The sequence below is a fragment of the Telmatherina bonti genome (assembly GCF_933228915.1).
Source record: "Telmatherina bonti genome assembly, chromosome: 9".
In the NCBI taxonomy this organism is placed as follows: Eukaryota; Metazoa; Chordata; class Actinopteri; order Atheriniformes; family Telmatherinidae; genus Telmatherina; species Telmatherina bonti.
Window position 1 is genome coordinate 36,682,758 of NC_136627.1, and position 17,999 is coordinate 36,700,756.

The window sequence follows — 17,999 nt, forward strand, 5'->3', positions numbered from 1 at the left end:
GTCCAGGATGCGGTTCAGACCGTTCCAGGATGCGGTTCAGACCGGACCAGGATGCGGTTCAGACCGGTCCAGGACCCGGTTCAGACCGGACCAGGATGCGGTTCAGACCGGACCAGGATGCGGTTCAGACCGGTCCAGGATGCGGTTCAGACCGGTCCAGGACCCGGTTCAGACCGGACCAGGACCCGGTTCAGACCGGTCCAGAATGCGGTTCAGACCGGTCCAGGATGCGGTTCAGACCGGTCCAGGACCCGGTTCAGACCGGTCCAGAATGCGGTTCAGACCGGTCCAGGATGCGGTTCAGACCGGTCCAGGACCCGGTTCAGACCGGTCCAGGATGCGGTTCAGACCGGACCAGGACCCGGTTCAGACCGGTCCAGAATGCGGTTCAGACCGGTCCAGGATGCGGTTCAGACCGGTCCAGGACCCGGTTCAGACCGGTCCAGAATGCGGTTCAGACCGGTCCAGGATGCGGTTCAGACCGGTCCAGGACCCGGTTCAGACCGGTCCAGGATGCGGTTCAGACCGTTCCAGGATGCAGTTCAGACCGTTCCAGGATGCGGTTCAGACCGGACCAGGATGCGGTTCAGACCGGACCAGGACCCGGTTCAGACCGGTCCAGGACCCGGTTCAGACCGGTCCAGGACCCGGTTCAGACCGGTCCAGGACGCGGTTCAGACCGGTCCAGGACGCGGTTCAGACCGGACCAGGATCCGGTTCAGACCGGTCCAGAATGCGGTTCAGACCGGTCCAGGATGCGGTTCAGACCGGACCAGGATCCGGTTCAGACCGGTCCAGAATGCGGTTCAGACCGGTCCAGGATGCGGTTCAGACCGGTCCAGGATGCGGTTCAGACCGGACCAGGACCCGGTTCAGACCGGTTCAGGAGGAACCAGTCAGCTCTGGTCTTCCAGACCCTCAGGAGGCACACATCCACCATCAGACCATCGCTGCTGAGTTGGTTCGACCCTTTCCGATAGCGGCAGCAGCTAGACGTGCTAACGCCGGTGCTCGCCATCCACCATCACCACCATCAGCGGTCCGCCAGCCTGACTGAATTAAATCTGTTCTTTAGCAAACGAAGAGGAAGCTGAAACCCGTCCAGCTGCCAACTCGACGCATTTAGTTCACATTGAAGTCCAGACCAACAGAAGCTCTTCGTTTTAGTCATCACTCTGCAGCGATGCTAAGCTAACAGTCGCTATCAGCTGCATCAGAACAATCCTGATGCACATCAACAGATCTGACAAAAGATTGACTTAAAAATTCAGTTTAAACTTTTGTTTTTGTTGCAGAGGTCTCAGAGTACCGGTTTATTACAGTCAGGTGGGAAATAATAGCCCGCTTATCCCGGTTTGACCGCCGTCGCCTGAACCGGTTTATGTAACCGAAGCTGAGATCAAACATGATGCAACAGAACGAGCCAGCAGGGACAGATATAAACGATACGATTCTGTCTGAAACACCCCGGTTGGGTTCCTGTCCTCGGTTCTGACACGGTACCTGGTAGATCTACCAAAAACATCTCAGCCATAAGATCAGAGTTCAGTTCTCTGAATTACCGGACGACATCAAGGCTTTCCTCTACTGCTGATCCACCTGTCTGGATCTGGAAGTCCCACAGGGTCTTATCCTCTCATTCTCCACCACCTTGGGAGGTGTCTCCTCCTGGGACTTGGGGTCTCCGGTCCATATTCTGATGATGCTCCTGCACACCATGCGGCTACTTGGTTATGGAGTTCCTGCCAGTCTCGCACCCTGCTTAGAGATCCTGGATTGTTTCAGGACTTTCTGTCTGGACCAGGAGACCTGCCTGGTGCGGTAGATCTGGGACCTGGTCTGGTGCGGTAGATCTGGGACCTGGTCTGGTGCGGTACATCTGGGACCTGGTCTGGTGCGGTACATCTGGGACCTGGTCTGGTGCGGTACATCTGGGACCTGGTCTGGTGCGGTACATCTGGGACCTGGTCTGGTGCGGTACATCTGGGACCTGGTGTGGTAGATCTGGGATCTGGTCTGGTGCGGGTACATCTGGGACCTGGTGTGGTAGATCTGGGATCTGGTCTGGTGCGGGTACATCTGGGACCTGGTGTGGTAGATCTGGGATCTGGTCTGGTGCGGGTACATCTGGGACCTGGTGTGGTAGATCTGGGATCTGGTCTGGTGCGGGTACATCTGGGACCTGATGTGGTAGATCTGGGATCTGGTCTGGTGCGGTAGATCTGGGACCTGGTCTGGTGCAGTAGACTCGGTCCTATGTTCCTCCTGTACCTCCATGATTAGTGTCTCTGAGGCGTCCTCCAGTCCAGTCCTCTCTTGGACTCATTCACATCGGATATCCTTCGGTGGTGCATCCCATGCGGAGGTTTTTACCTCTCATGATGGATCCTCCTGGTTCCAGCCACTAGGCGCTCCGTCCCTTGGCGCCATCTTGCTGATGTATTTATAGAACTTGGATGTTTCTGCTTGGACGGTGGTCTAATGCGCACCAGTTCTCCACCTCACACTAGATATTTAGCTGGATCATATATGGATCCAGTATCATCTGCTTTTCCAGATGGAACATGTTTCCTTCAGTATGAGTCCACAAGGTTTTATTTAGACGTCATTTAGACGTTTCCTCCATGTGGAACCATCTTGGCAGAATGACGCACGTCGTCTCTCCAAATAGACAAAATGTCTATATAGACGTTTATCACAAAAGCATAAAGGAAACACTTTTCTTCATTTACGGGTCCCTGGATGGGACATAAGGGTCACATGACAGGGTAGAGATGGCGCTGTGTGTATGGATGGAGGAGGAGACAGAAAAATTTTCACAGATAATTGAAGAGAAAAATAAAACCTCCATCCTTGATGGCAAACAGCAGCGAAATGATGAGTTTTACACGGAATTAAAGAAATAAGCAAGAACGACTTTAAAGACCCTGGAAACACCTGAAACAATACCTCGGTACCAGTGTACCAAGATACCAGGATACCTGGATAGCTGGATGCCTGGATACCATGGTACCAGGAGACCAGGATACCATGATGCCTGGATAGCAGGATACCAGTGTACCAGAATGCCTGGATACCAGGACACCAGGATACCAGGAGACCAGGATACCAGTGTCCCAGAATGCCTGGACACCAGGGCACCAGGATACCATAATGTCTGATACCTGGATACCAGGATTCCTGGATACCTGGATACCAGGATACCAGGATGCCAGTGTACCAGAATGCCTGGATACCAGGACACCAGGATACCAGGGTACCATGAGACCAGGAGACCAGGATACCAGTGTACCAGAATGCCTGGATAATAGGACACCAGGATACTAGGATACCAGGATACCAGGACACCAGGGTACCAGGATACCAGAATACCAGGGTACCAGGAGACCAGGATACCAGTGTACCAGAATGCCTGGATACCAGGACACCAGGATGCCTGGATACCAGGACACCGGGATATCAGGACACCAGGATACCTGGATACCATGATACCAGGGTACCAGGAGACCAGGACACATGATACCAGGGTACCAGGATGCCTGATTACCAGGACACCAGGATGCCAGCTGACACCAGAATGCCTGGATACCAGGACACCAGGATACAAGGGTACCAGGATGCCTGGATACCAGAAGACTAAGATATCAGGGCACCAGGGTACCAGGACACCAGGACACCAGGATACCAGGATGCCTGGATACAAGGACACCAGGATACCAGGATACCGGCTCTCCTGGTATCTTGAAGTTCATCCTGATACAGTAGATCCTGGTATCCTGATACTCCTCCATGTGGTTTAGGTCTAGACCCTGTGGTGGAAATGATATCTCCTGTTCCCTGAACCACTCTTTTAAAATCAAACCCCATGAATCCTTGTCGTGCCATCATGAATTTAATTTAATTCTACATAAGGCTTTTACTTTTCCAAAACCTGTAAAACTCAGCTGATAAATCTAAAAACACTGTTTCCGTGTTTACAATTCCCACACATCCTTCTGGGAACCATGACACATCTTAACTGCTCCAATAGAGCTGCGTCCAGGCTAGAAGCTGCTCAGAATTATCTGGATGTTGCTGCAAATGTCTCGTTTTTAAGTTGTTTCCTCATCCTTATCTGTTTCCTGTAACAGTGCCACTCACAGGCCTGGTGGAGGTACTGCAGCGTTTTACATACATGTATATAAAAAGAAATCTTAAAGGAATCCTTTCTGCCTCCCTGTGGAGGAAGATTTCATGATTGTTTTTAAATCATATGATCGTTGTGATTGTTTATATTTATTGTTTTCTCCTGGATTGAACCATTTCTCTCAGAATTTGTGATGTTTGCAAACATTGTGTCGACATAACATCACATTGTGGGCAGTTTACTCCGAAGTCATCATCTGATTCACTAAATAAAAACATTTCTGGAGTTAAAGAAAGAAAATCTGAGCAAATAAACACATTTTTCATTTCAGACACACATTATGAGGCAGATCAGAAAACGGTTGATGGTTTCTCCTGACTTCTAATGACCTTGTGTTGGTGAGAAATACTGTTGCAAAGATGAGCTGTTAGCACCAAAAACACAGAAATCCTGCGCACAAACACGATCATATGGGTGTTTTTCTGCTCCCAGATGACTGGACCTGCGTGCGCTTTGTACGTGATGTGCACGAGCAAGCTGAGAGGCAGCCATGGCAGCACCTTCTTCCTCCTCCTCCTCCATCACTCAGCCTCCATTTTACAACAAACCCGACCAGAAACGCCGCAAAACGAGCAGTTTGCACAGAAAGCGGCTCGTGCGCAGCGTCATCTTCATCATAACTGCGACGTTTTTCATCCCAAACCGCAAAACCCGCAAACCGAACCACCTGGCCTGGGTTTGCGGTTTCAGTCAATGTGCGAAGTGTGAGGGGGGAGGGGGGGTGGGGGGGTGTGAACGCCCCACGGAGAAACAATGCAAACACGCGCACGCGTTGGAAAACACAACAGCTTCACCGACCCGTCCATCATCCTCATCATCATCAGTCCAGAACAGACTCGTGTCGCATTTGGATCTAAAACTGATTTATTTCAGAGGTTTCATCCCAGCAGCTCTTCATCATCCTCACTGCGCGCAGACCCGCGAGGACCCAAAATCAGCTGATGAAGATCAATCAGTCTGAAAGAAAATGATTAAAGATGATTTTACCTGAAAACAAGCCGCTGGGGGGTGTTCTGGCAACGCTCGTGCCTCCTCTCTGATCCGCTGCACGAGCGACTCTGACGCACGCTCCCTTTCTCTCCCTCTCTCTCTCTCTTTCTCCCTCTCTTTACCTCTCTCTAGCTCTCTCTCTCTCTCTCTCTTCCCACTTCACGACTCGCCTCTCCTGCAATCTTCGCATCAGAAACACGTTTTAAAATCAGTTCATTAAAGATTCCAGTGAAAAATAAACATTGATCAGTTGATCAGTTTCCTCTGATTCTCATTTAAAACCTGTTTTCCAGAAGATGACCATACTACCACTCAACTCTCCCCCTCAAACGTAGCACCCTCTCGTGACCCTTCTGGTAAAAATGTCCAAGCATAAAAACTGAATTTCAATGATCAATATTATTCTCTTCTTTTAAAACAACCTCTGTCATCAAAACTTACAAACATTTAATGTTTTTCATAGTTTTAACCTCCCTTCCTAAGCCGTCACCTTATCGTGATGGAGGGGTTTGTGTGTCCCGAAGATCCTAGCAGCTATGTTGTCGGGGGCTTTATGCCCCTGGTAGGGTCACCCATGGAAAACAGGTGTCTAGGGGAGGGACCAGACTAAGTGCAGCTCAAAGGCCCCTATGATGAATACAACCATGGGCATACATGTTCCATTGCCCAGATGCGGGTCACCGGTGCCCCCCTCTGGAGCCAGGCCTGGAGGTGAGGTACGACAGCAAGCGTCTGGTGGCCGGGCCTTTACCTGTGGGGCCCAGTCGGGCTCAGCCCGAAAGGGTTACATGGGCCCCACCTCCCGTGGGCTCACCGTCTGCAGGAGGAGCTGTAGGGGTCAGGTGCAGTGTGAGCTGGGCGGCAGCAAGGGGTGGGTCCGATCCCCGGCTGCAGAAGCTGGCTCTAGGGACGTGGAACGTCACCTCTCTGGTGGGGAAGGAGCCTGAGCTTGTCCGCGAGGTTGAGCGGTTCCGGCTAGATATAGTTGGACTCACCTCGACGCATGGCTTGGGCTCTGGAACCAATACCCTCGAAAGGGGCTGGACCTTCTTCCACTCTGGAGTTGCTCATGGTGAGAGGCGCCGAGCAGGTGTGGGCATTCTCATCAGCCCCCAGCTTGGTGCCTGCACGTTGGGGTTTACCCCGGTGGATGAAAGGGTAGTTTCCCTCCGCCTCCGGGTGGGGGGACGGGTCCTGACTGTTTTCTGTGCTTATGCCCCGAACAGCAGTTCAGAGTACCCACCCTTTCTGGAGTCCTTGGAGGGAGTGCTGGAGGGTGCTCCGTCTGGGGACTCCATTGTTCTGCTGGGGGACTTCAATGCTCACGTGGGCAATGACAGTGAGACCTGGAGGGGAGTGATTGGGAGGCATGGTCCCCCCCCTCTGAACCCAAATGGTGTTTTGTTATTGGACTTCTGTGCTCATCATGGATTGTCCATAACGAACACCATGTTCCAACAAAAGAGTGTCCATATGTACACCTGGCATCAGGATTCCCTGGGCCGCAGTTCGAGGATCGACTTTGTAGTCGTATCGTCGGACCTGCGGCCACATGCCTTGGACACTCGGGTGAAGAGGGGGGTGGAGCTGTCAACTGATCACCACCTGGTAGTGAGTTGGCTCAGATGGTGGGGGAGGAAGCCGGTCAGAGCTGGCAGGCCCAAACGTGTTGTGAGGGTCTGCTGGGAACGTCTGGCTGAGTCCCCTGTCAGAGCGAGCTTCAACTCCCACCTTCAGCAGAGCTTCAACCATGTCCCGAGTGAGGCGGGGGACATTGGGTCTGAATGGGCTGTGTTCCGTGCCTCTATTGCTGAGGCGGCCAGCCGGAGCTGTGGCTGTAAGATCGTTGATGCCTGTCGTGGTGGTAATCCCAGGACTCGTTGGTGGACACCAGCAGTGAGGGATGCCGTCAAGCTGAAGAAGGAGTCCTATCGGGCCTTCTTGGTCTGTGGGACTCTGGAGGCAGCTGATGGGTACCGGCGGGCTAAGCGGCATGCGGCTTCGGCTGTCGCCGAGGCAAAAACTCGGGCATGGGAGGAGTTCGGTGAGGCCACGGAGAAAGACTTCCGGATTGCTTAGAGGCGATTCTGGTCCACCATCCGGCGGCTCAGGAGGGGGAGGCAGTGCTCCATCAACACTGTGTACAGTGGAGATGGGGAGCTGCCCTGTCAGACTGGGGTGGTGGACCGGAGGGTGTGTTCCAATAACAGGGGAATCACACTCCTCAGCCTCCCTGGTAAGGTCTATTCAGGGGTCCGGGAGAGGAGGGTCCGCTGGATAGTCGAATCTCGAACTGAGGAGGAGCAGTGTGGTTTTCGTCCAGGTCGCGGAACAGTGGACCAGCTCTATACCCTCTTTGGGGTCCTGGAGGGGGCATGGGAGTTTAGCCAACCAGTCTACATGTGCTTTGTGGACCTGGAGAAGGCATTCGACCGTGTCCCCGAGGGCTCCTGTGGGGGGTACTGCGGGAGTATGGGGTACCGGACCCCCTTGTACGAGCTGTCCGGTTCCTGTACGACAGGTGTCAGAGCTTGGTCCGCATTGTCGGTTGTAAGTCGGATTCGTTTCCGGTGAGGGTTGGACTCCGCCAAGGCTGCCCTTTATCACCGATTCTTTTCATAACTTATGGACAGAATTTCTAGGCACAGCCGAGGTGTTGAAGGGATCCGGCTTGGTGGCCTCAGGATTGGGTCTCTGCTTTTTGCAGATGACGTGGTCCTGTTGGCTTCATCTGGTCATGATCTCCAGCTCTCACTTGTGCAATTCACGGCCGAGTGAATTGCACGTGGCTGGGATGAGAATCAGCACCTCCAAATCTGAGACCATGGTACTCAGCCGGAATAGGGTGGATTGCCCTCTCCGGGTCGGGAGTCAGGTCCTGCCTCAAGTGGATGAGTTTAAATATCTCGGGGTCTTGTTCATGAGAGAGGGAAGGATGGAGCGTTGGTCGACAGACGGATCGGTGCGGCGTCTGCAGTAATGCGGACTCTGCGCCGGTCTGTCGTGGTGAAGAAGGAGCTGAGCCAGAAGGCAAAGCTCTCGATTTACCATTTGATATAGTTCCTACCCTCACCTATGGTCATGAGCTGTGGGTCGTGACCAAAAGAACGAGATCTCGTATACAGGTGGCTGAAATGAGTTTCCTCCGCAGGGTGGCCGGGCTCTACCTTAGAGATAGGGTGAGAAGCTCGGTCATCCGGGAGGAGATCAGAGTAGAGCCGCTGCTCCTCCGCATCGAGAGGAACCAGTTGAGGTGACTCAGGCATCTGGTCAGGATGCCTCCTGGACCTCCCTGGTGAGGTGTTCCAGGCACGTCCCTCTGGGAGGAGACCCCGGGGAAGACCCAGGACACGCTGGAGGGATTATATCTCTCAGCTGGCCTGGGAACAAAGGCCAGTGTCAAAGAGAAGCAATGAAATTAATTTAATTCTTTTTGTGTTTTTTATGTTGCATCAGAAACTCCTGGAACCTTCACCATGAACTGTATATATGCAAAAAATGGCCAAAGCCATACTTTCGACATGCTCAAAACATTCAATAATTTTAGACTTTTAACCCTGTTAATGCCAGTTAAATTGTTACAATAATAAATTATTATTAATCCTGTTTGAGGCTGACGTTGAATAAACTGGCGTTGTTTACAGGTGTATTGTCTCATCATGTGACCACCAGGGGGCACGAAGGGAAATTTCTTTGCAGATGAGTGTGAAATTATTCCTGATTATCACAATGCGGATTAGAAGCTTGTTTTACACACACACACACACACACACACACACACACACACACACACACACACAACATAATTTTGGCTTCCCCAAACATCTGACAGAAAAACACAATGGATTTAAAAAAAAAAAAAGTAAAATACCTAAATTATGATAATAATAATAAAACCAGCTAATTGCTGGGATAGATTCCATTCATGGTTCAGACTATTTCTTTGTTTCTGTGATTAATTACCTTGTTTTTGTTGTTGTTTTTAAAGCAGCATGTTGTAGACTAACATTACATAATAAAAAAGGAGCACATTAATATAAAAATAAAATCATTAGGACTCACATATAGACTTACATAGATAAGACTCAGGTGGATCCATGAACCAAGATCTGTGGGGATTTTACCTCAAAGCTATCTGCTGCTGCTGGGAAAAGTGAAGGAAGTTTAACCCTGAGCTAGCTGCGGGTTCTCCTCCTCTTATCCTCCCGATATAGTTTGGAGGTTGACAGAACAGCTGCTTCTATCAGTGTTTTTAGACCATAGACTGTATATAGCGATGTACGGCGTCTCCGTGACGTCACCCGTAGCTTTCCTATTAAACCGAAAATGGATTTTTGTACCAGACTGTAAACATGTTTATTTCTGCCCTAAAATGTTTGATTCTGCTGTAAACATGTTTATTTCTGCTGTGAAGTTTGTCTTTTTAACACGGGAGTCTATGGGGAAGCAGGAAGTAAACAGAACGTGCTCTACAAAATAAAACAGGAATTGTAGTAAAAGAATTAAAAAAGTAAAAGCTAAAACTAATCCAACTAAAACCCCCAAAACAATGGTACTTGTGTGAAATTATTACTATCTTATGATTAATTAGTACTTTTTATTTTTTATTTATTTTATTTTACTGCCATTTTAGGGAGAAATGCCTGAAACAGAAAATTCCAAGCAACAGTGAAGTAATCCAGAAATTTCCACTCTGTTTAATTGTCCGCTCTGTTTACTCTGAAGTGAAACTTATCCCTCACACCCTGCTCTTCTTCAGACATAAAAACAACAATCTTAATCACTGAAAGGTGAGTTTTGACCTTATGTACGTCTCCGACATGTTTTAACTCTCATGAAGCTCTTCCCTCCTGGAGCTTCCTGTCCGAGTCCGTCTGGAAAACCACGAATGTTGATGTTATTTTCCTCTTAGGAGCCACAAGCTGCAGTCACACGGCTGTTTCTCCATGGAGAACAGAGTGATCCATAATCCTTTTTAACGTTTTGTCAATTAAATAAATATTCAGTGTTCAAACTGGTAAACTTTATTGGTTTTTTTTGTAAATATTGACTCAGAAACCCAAATGATGTGTCTTTGTAACAAAGCTTGAAGTTCCAGTTTAAACCAGTTCTTTGCACCTGGATATTTTAGCAGGTCGAACTTTACCGGTTCGTTCCTTTGAACAGATTCATGTTCCAGGACCATCGATGAAAACAACCCAACCCTCAGAAAGACCGAGACCTGAAGACCACTGTAAATGATGTCAGACGAGTCCAACATGAATGAATGAGGTCTGAACTGTTTTTTTTTTATCTCCTCTCTCTCTACGTTTTCAGATATGGCTTCATTCCACGATGAGTTTCGCTGCTCAGTTTGCCTGGATGTTTTCACCGAACCCGTCTCCACTCCCTGTGGACACAACTTCTGCCGCGGCTGCATCACCGGCTACTGGGCCACCAGGAAGGCCAGCAGCTGCCCGCTCTGCCAGCAGACCTTCATCCAGACACCCGAACTGCGAGTCAACACAGAATTCAGAGACATTTTAGAGCTTTTTAAGAGGACGAGAGCTGCAGATGAGGACGGCAGCCCCCCCGTCCAGCCCGGGGAGGTAGCCTGCGACATCTGCAGCGGGGTGAAGCGGAAAGCTGAGAAGTCCTGCCTCGTTTGTCTGGTCTCTTTCTGCACCGTTCACCTGGAGCCGCATAACCAGGTCCAGGCACTGAAGTGGCACAAGCTGATCAACTCTGTGAAGTCGCTGGAGGGGAGAGCGTGCAACACTCACAACAAGCTGAAAGAGTTTTTCTGCAGGAGCGACCAGAGCTGCGTGTGCGCCGCGTGCATGAGGGACGACCATGCCATGCATGATGTGGTCTCCCTGGAGGAGGAGCTCAAAGAGAGGAAGACTCAGCTGAGGCATGCGAAAAGGAAAATCAAGCACATGCTAGAGGAGAAGAGCATCCAAGTTCACAGGATCGAAAACTCAATCGAGCTACAGCTCCTGCAAGTGGAGAAAGCTAAAGCAGAAACTATCAAGGCTTTCGCATCTCTAGTGGCTTTGGTGGAGACCAAGAAGGCAAAGCTGCTTCAGGTGTTCGAGGAGATGCAAAAAGCAGCAGCGCAGAAGGCGGAGAGGTTCTTCAGACAGCTTCAGGTGGAGATCAGCGAAACCAAGAAGATCAGCGTGGAGCTGGAAGAGCTCTCCAACACCGACGATGATTTCAGGCTCCTGCAAGGCCTCCCGACCATCTCCCCCACTTCCACCCCCAAAGCCCTCCCACCTGGACCCCAGAAGCTCCACCACGCAGACCTCGTGAGGATGGGAGTAGCAAAGATTAAGGACATGCTGTCTGATCAGATGGAGAACATCATCCGAGAGGTACATCTAATGACAGAAGAGGAACCACAAGATTCGCCATCAGAGCGCGTGTTTGGCGACGAGCTTGAGACGATCCAGACTGAGTATGCAGCAGAGGTCACTCTGGATCCCGACACAGCACACCCCTCCCTCATCGTCTCAGGAAACCGGAAACAGGTGAAGGACGGCATCTGGAAGAGAAACGTCCCTGACAACTTGTCCAGGTTCGACTGTCTTCACTTTGTCCTGGGAAAGCAGGGCTTTTCCTCCGGCAAGTTCTACTACGAGGTCACGCTGAAAGGACAGAAGACGTGGGAAGTTGGCGTTGTGAGAGAAAATGTCAAGAGGAAAGGTTCAGATTTATCCCTCAGCCCTGAAAATGGATGCTGGACTCTGGGGTCTTACTGGGGACGCTGCCAGGTCAACACCAACCCACCCCTGGTTCTGCCTACAAAGCCTGAGAAGGTCAGGGTGTTTGTGGAATATGAGGGAGGGTTGGTTTCCTTCTATGATGTGGACACCAGGACCCAGATTTACTCCTTCACGCAGTGTGGCTTCACAGCAAGTCCACACTCATACTTACAAAGTGCCATCGGACGTTTGGTTTACATCGGCCAAATTACAAAGACCAGTGTTTACCCAATATTTAGACCCAGTTCTGAAGAAGGGGCTGCTCCATTGCAGATCTGCTCTCTCAGGGCCACAAAGAAAAGATGTAATTCAACTAGTTAAGGCTGTTATTAGACACAGAAACTAAGTGGATCGACCACGATTGCAAAGATAAAAGTCCAAATTGTGTCAAGGTGTTTAATTTATACAGCAAATCCAAGATTTCTGCTTTAATTTTATATTTGGTTCCTTTTGGGTTGAAATATAGAGAATTTATCTGAATTCCAGTGTTAAAGGGATGCAGATATTTATTTTTTAATTATTACAGCCATCAAACTTTTTTTGTTTTCTGAAACTTCTGACTGAGTCTTGAATTTTTCTCGTCGCAGATCAAATTATAAGAAAGATTAAAATGAAGCAGGAAAACTGAAATCCTGTAATAAGATATCTTGATTATCTATGTGTGCTATTAGATGAATTAGAAAGATTTTTTAAGCTTGTTTTCGTGTCTGAATGCTGCCTTCCGCAGGTTATTGTGTGTTCTGACATTCTTCAGTTAGAAACGGGTGTGATTGCAATTCCTGACCACAGATTATAAACCTAAAAGGTATAAAAGCAGCCATGCAGTCAGTTTTATCAGCAGGACATGTGTAAAAATAAAATAAATGTGTTTAGAAGGAACGAAGACGCGTTTTTCCAACATATCAATGCATTTACACGCAGAGGTGTATACTGCCCTCATGTGGTCACTCAGCGGAACTACACTGCTCTGAATTTATACCGTTTACAACATTTATCCAGAAAAAAGTAAAAATATCACTAAATCAGGTCAGAAATGAGCTTAGTCATCAGTGATCTGGTTTAAAGTTAGTAAGATTTGTTTTCTGTATTCATATGAACTGTTGGACTGTTGAGCTTTGTCATAATTGATTGACTGAAACAAAGTCTTACAGATTTAAGGACTGATTGAACAACAGATCAACATTTATGTTGCGTTTAAGTTAGTCTGAATTAACCTGATAATAAACTTTTATCTTTATACCTTTGCTGTTCATTCAAAAGACATGTTAGAAAAATGCTAAAAAGTGTAAATGTGTCATTGTACTGAATCCATTGTACACACTATGATCAACAAAGCAGAATAAATGGTTCAAAATATATAGAGAAAAGTGCTTATCATAGTTTATTTATATTTTATACTTTATCTGTATACCATACTATACACCTTTTATACTATGTTATAGTTTTCTACTCTTGCTCTCTTATCTATCTATCTATCTATCTATCTATTTATTTAATAGAACTTTTGTTTCCTGTTTTATAATAATAATCCAGTAAATGCAGTCAGGTTATCTGCTAAAACAAGATGTGCTACATACGTTTTTTTCATTTAAGTAATTTAAAATGTATTTATGATGGAAATATGACTTTTATCAGTTAAAAAATGACATTTGTTATTATGTTGAATAAAATATTTTTCTACCAAATTATTAAATTTAAGTTATGGCAGACAACTTTTTATTTTCTCTGTTTTATTTGATTACTTTTTATGTTATGTATATGTATTTACAGGTGACATAATTGACCGCAGTTGGGGCATTTTGCCATCAACCATCATGGTAGTCATGCGTCGAATCGAAGGTCAGACTCCCTTTTACCTCTGATTGGTCTAAACGCTGTAAGACCCGCCCTTCTTCTAAACCACGTGGTCTCTCGCTGTTCCGTGTGCTTCTCTCGCCTGTCAGTCAAATCAACCCGAGCCAATCAGAGGCTTTTGTCCTTTTGACTCGCGTCACACACCGGCAGCTTCTGCTTCAACCCAAGATGTCGGCTACGTCTGTGTTCCCCATGTGTGTGCGAGCGAGCAGGGGCCTCGTGAGGCTCAGGAGCGGGACAGCGGGTGTATGGACACCGACAGCGGTGAACATCACTCGGACACTCTCTACGGAGAAGCCTTCAGTCGGGACAGGCGGTGCGACGGGCGGACTAGCCCAGGCTATCCTGCAGGAGAGGCTCCAGCAGCAGCAGCAGCAGCAGCAGCAGCAGCAGCAGCAGGTGAGGGGCCAGCCTACCGAGGTGACATCGTTTAGTACTTCAGCTCCACGCAGAGACAAAGCCGGGGACAGTGACAGGCCGGTTAGTGGGTTCATGTGTTAAACCCCGCCCGCTCGAGCTTCCCCAGTGAATAAAATCGATCCATTTTCAGGCTTGGCTGTCAGCTGAACGAGTTTTAATATTAATCTGAGACGAACATTCAAAGCTGTTTGTTTCTAATCTTTATTTGGAGACAAATGTCAGTCTCCACTTAGTGTGTCCCCGCGAGCCGTGCTGTCTAACGTAAATGAATGAATGAACCGGGGAGGAGTTAGCCTATGAAGCTAACTGGACAAGGTTAGCCTGGGATTTAATTACGCGCCCACGTGCTTTTACAGAGACACGCTGATTAAATGGTGTTTCCGGAGCTGATCCATCCCGTTTCCTCCTGGAAAGCCCTTTAATGTGGACGCTGTTCAGCTCTGACAGTTAGCATGAGGTTAGCATGGGTTTAGCTTGAGGTTAGCATGGGCTTCGCGTGAGGTTAGCTTGAGGTTAGCATGGGCTTCGCGTGAGGTTAGCTTGAGGTTAGCATGGGTTAGCATGAGATTGGCATAGAGTTATCATGAGGTTAGCATGAGGTTAACATGGTGTTTGTATGAGGTTAGCATTGGTGTTTGTATGAGGTTAGCATTGGTGTTTGTATGAGGTTAGCATTGGTGTTTGTATGAGGTTAGCATTGGTGTTTGTATGAGGTTAGCATTGGTGTTTGTATGAGGTTAGCATTGGTGTTAGTATGAGGTTAGCATTGGTGTTAGCATGAGGTTTGCATGGCTGCTCCACCGGGATGTTGTGGTGTCCGCTCAGCCTCCACTAAGCTTGTGTTTTTATCTCTGAGACCTTACAGATAAATAGTGCAAACTCCCAAGGTTTGTTTGGCTTGAAGATCATAACAGACCCCCACCCTCCTCCTCCTCCTACTCCTCTCCACATTCAGCCCATCTGCAGCTGACCAGTGGATCCATTGAAACCAGTTTCATCTGAGTTCTTATTGGTGTTTTTATTTTAGAAGAAGCTTTGATGTTGTCAACATTTCAGCAAGTCATAATTCAGGAATATAAGAATAAACTTTGTGCATTAATGATTAATATGTAATCGCATAACCATTTGAAGAAGCAGCACAATTATCCAACCTAATTTGTTATGGTAACTCATCAGGATTTGAAACCAAAAACATTGGAACAAGAGCCCTATCTTTATCCACCACACCAGCACAGCTCTCCTCTGCATGTCAAGTAGCACACAAGATCTATTAGATATAGATCAGCTTTAGGAGAAGTAGTACAACTATCTGATTTGATTCATGAAGATCCAGCACCTGGATTTGAACTTGTGACCTTCTGAATGAAAGGCAATTCTTTTTACCACTATGCCACTACAGTTCTTCTTCACATCCTGGGAGAAGCGCCAATATTTTTTGCTATTGGTATGGGATTGCCTTTGCCTCCAGTGTGTAATCAGCAGAATTGCAAAAAGATGTGAAAGGTTGAACTGCTATCAATCATTCAGCATAAAAGGGCATTCACATTTGCCCTTCTGCAAGAACAATTTTCTAGTTATTATTATTCCGCCAAACTTTGGCTTGATATTCCTCCTGTTCCGTTCTGGTCACTTCAACCATTCACATCTTAAACCCTGCAGCTCCTTCAGGAGAAGTGTGCTATGACGTTTGTCATTTTAAATCTTTGTAGTGTTTGAGATATTTAACATATTGCAAAAATTAATTCAGCCTTGTGATTGGATGAAAGTCTTTCAAACCCACTGTGCATTGGACGTTGCAAAAATTCAGCTCTGCGATTGGTCAGTTTTTGCACAATGAGCTGAAAACAGCTTCAACAGGGTTTCAGAGCACTGTGTCAGTTCGCAGTGTCCCGTTCATAAAGTTCCTATCCCCATTGTCTTTCCCGCAAAATGTTTGGCACGCTACTCCTCCTGCACCTTTTGCCTCACTTCAACCATTCAAATATCAAACTGTTCAGTCCATTAAGGAGATATGTGCTATGACTTTTGGTCTTTCTAATATGTAAACTTTTCAAGTTATTCACATTTTTGCCAAATGTTAAAATCCTCTCCAGTGATTGGACAGAACGGAAGTCAGCTCAGCGATTGGTCCATTTTGTGCACCGGTACACAGGTACACATACAAGGCACGGGTTCAAATGCAGCATTTAACATACAGCTCCGTTGTTTGTCAGCTGTTGCTTGTGTGATGCCATGCAGTTCTGCAGGCTGCTCAATGTGAACTGTTGGCCTCAGCTGCACACTTCAAGGAGCAAAGGAATTTATTTACAAATGTCCCAGTTAAATATGAAGGATTTGTTCCAACAATGCTCCCTGCAACATTTCAACACTTTGATAAATCTTAAACACATTGAACAAAGTTTTTCATATTGAACAATAAAGTCTGTCACATCTTTACTGGAATTTAGTCCAACCTCACACAGGATTTTACAATCCCACTGATTTACACCCTGCTGGAAGTAAATAGAAAAAAAGCGTTCCCGTCTCAATGGCAAAAAATGTCTAAACTTCTGCCAAGGTGGAGGTAAGACTGGTGGTGGTGTAGTGAGTAACTGAGAGTGCTTCAATGCAGACCTTCATGGGTTCAATCCCGGTGTTGGACAATGACAAGTAATGTTGTGCTTTTTTCCCCCCAAAATTCTTACACTTATTCAATTTCATTTCAATCATTCAGCATAGCTCAGTTATTTCAATAACAGACACCGACAAAAAAAGCCTTCCTATCCCAATGGCAATATTTCAGTGCCTCTGCCAGAATGCTATGAAGAGCTGTGGTGGTGGAGTGGTAAAAGGACAGCACTTCAACGCCTGAGTACCGGTGCAGAAAATGGACCGGTTCTCAGGTACTATCGCTGAGCTGAATTCCATTTTGTCCAATCACAGGAACGGATTTGAATACATTGACAAAAACTTGAATAAAAGTTTAAAAGACCAAAAATCGTAGAACATATCTCCTGAATTGGCTGAACAGTTTGATAGTTGAAGTGAGACAAAAGGTGTAGGAAGAGGAGTAGCGTTTCAAACATTTTTCAGGACAGACCATGGAGACAAACCGGACACTGCAAACCGGTGCGGAGCTCCGAACCCCAGTTGAAGCTGTTTTCAGCTCATTATGCAAAAACCGACCAATCGCTGAGCTGAAAGAAAACCAGAAGATCGCTGATTTTGTCTTGGAATTACTAAAGTAATCCTGGAATGATGTAATCCTGAGTAGCGTAATCCTGTAATGAGTAAAGTAATCCTGACAGTAGAAATAAATCCTTTCAGGGTCAGCCTCCTCCAGACGGAGGCGAGGGCCAGAAGGAGGGGGAACAGACGGAGGACAGGAAACAGAAGGAGAACACGGCCTACGCTAAAAAGATGGTCCTGCGGCTGGCGGGGTTCATGGGCCTTGGCGGGATGGTCGGGGTCGTCTACATTTTCGGTGAGTGGGAAACGTCCGGTGGAATTTTCTGTGAAAGCTTTTGGACTTTCAGAGCCTGAATGTGGAACGCCGCTGGTTAGATGTGGGACTTGTGGTTCTGATCAGCGTCCAGCGAAGCACTGCAGTCACCTGGGGCTGACGGGACTGAGTTGGTATGGACCGATTTGGGTCGGTACTGGTCGGTTTGGGTCGGTACTGGTCGGTTTGGGTCGGTAGGGACCGGTTTAGGTCGGTACTGGTCGGTAGGGGCCGGTTTGGGTCGGTACTGGTCGGTTTGGGTCGGTACTGGTCGGTTTGGGTCGGTAGGGGCCGGTTTGGGTCTGTACTGGTCGGTTTGGGT

At 47.7% G+C, this 17,999-nt stretch overlaps 2 protein-coding genes across 3 annotated transcripts in view; both read left to right on the forward strand.

The window, feature by feature from the left end:
• Window positions 1–4,676: 4,676 nt before the first annotated feature.
• LOC306760284 (E3 ubiquitin-protein ligase TRIM7-like) lies at window positions 4,677–12,243 on the forward strand (the record flags this gene model as incomplete). The annotated part of the gene is made up of 2 exons (XM_079246084.1): window positions 4,677–4,881; window positions 10,493–12,243. The coding sequence occupies 2 exons, from the start codon at window positions 4,677–4,679 to the stop codon at window positions 12,241–12,243; spliced, it is 1,956 nt and encodes a 651-aa protein (XP_079102210.1).
• A 1,690-nt stretch (window positions 12,244–13,933) lies between these two features.
• timm50 (translocase of inner mitochondrial membrane 50 homolog) overlaps window positions 13,934–17,999 on the forward strand; it is a 32,330-nt gene continuing 28,264 nt past the window's right edge. Inside the window, exons 1-2 of one of the 2 annotated variants that reach the window (XM_079246806.1) lie at window positions 13,934–14,175; window positions 17,503–17,659. In XM_079246806.1, the coding sequence (XP_079102932.1) occupies window positions 13,945–14,175; window positions 17,503–17,659 (388 nt within the window). In that variant the 5' untranslated portion in view covers window positions 13,934–13,944. Of the gene's footprint in view, window positions 14,176–17,306; window positions 17,420–17,502; window positions 17,660–17,999 lie in introns of those variants that run through there. The other variant, XM_079246807.1, reaches the window with a different exon arrangement.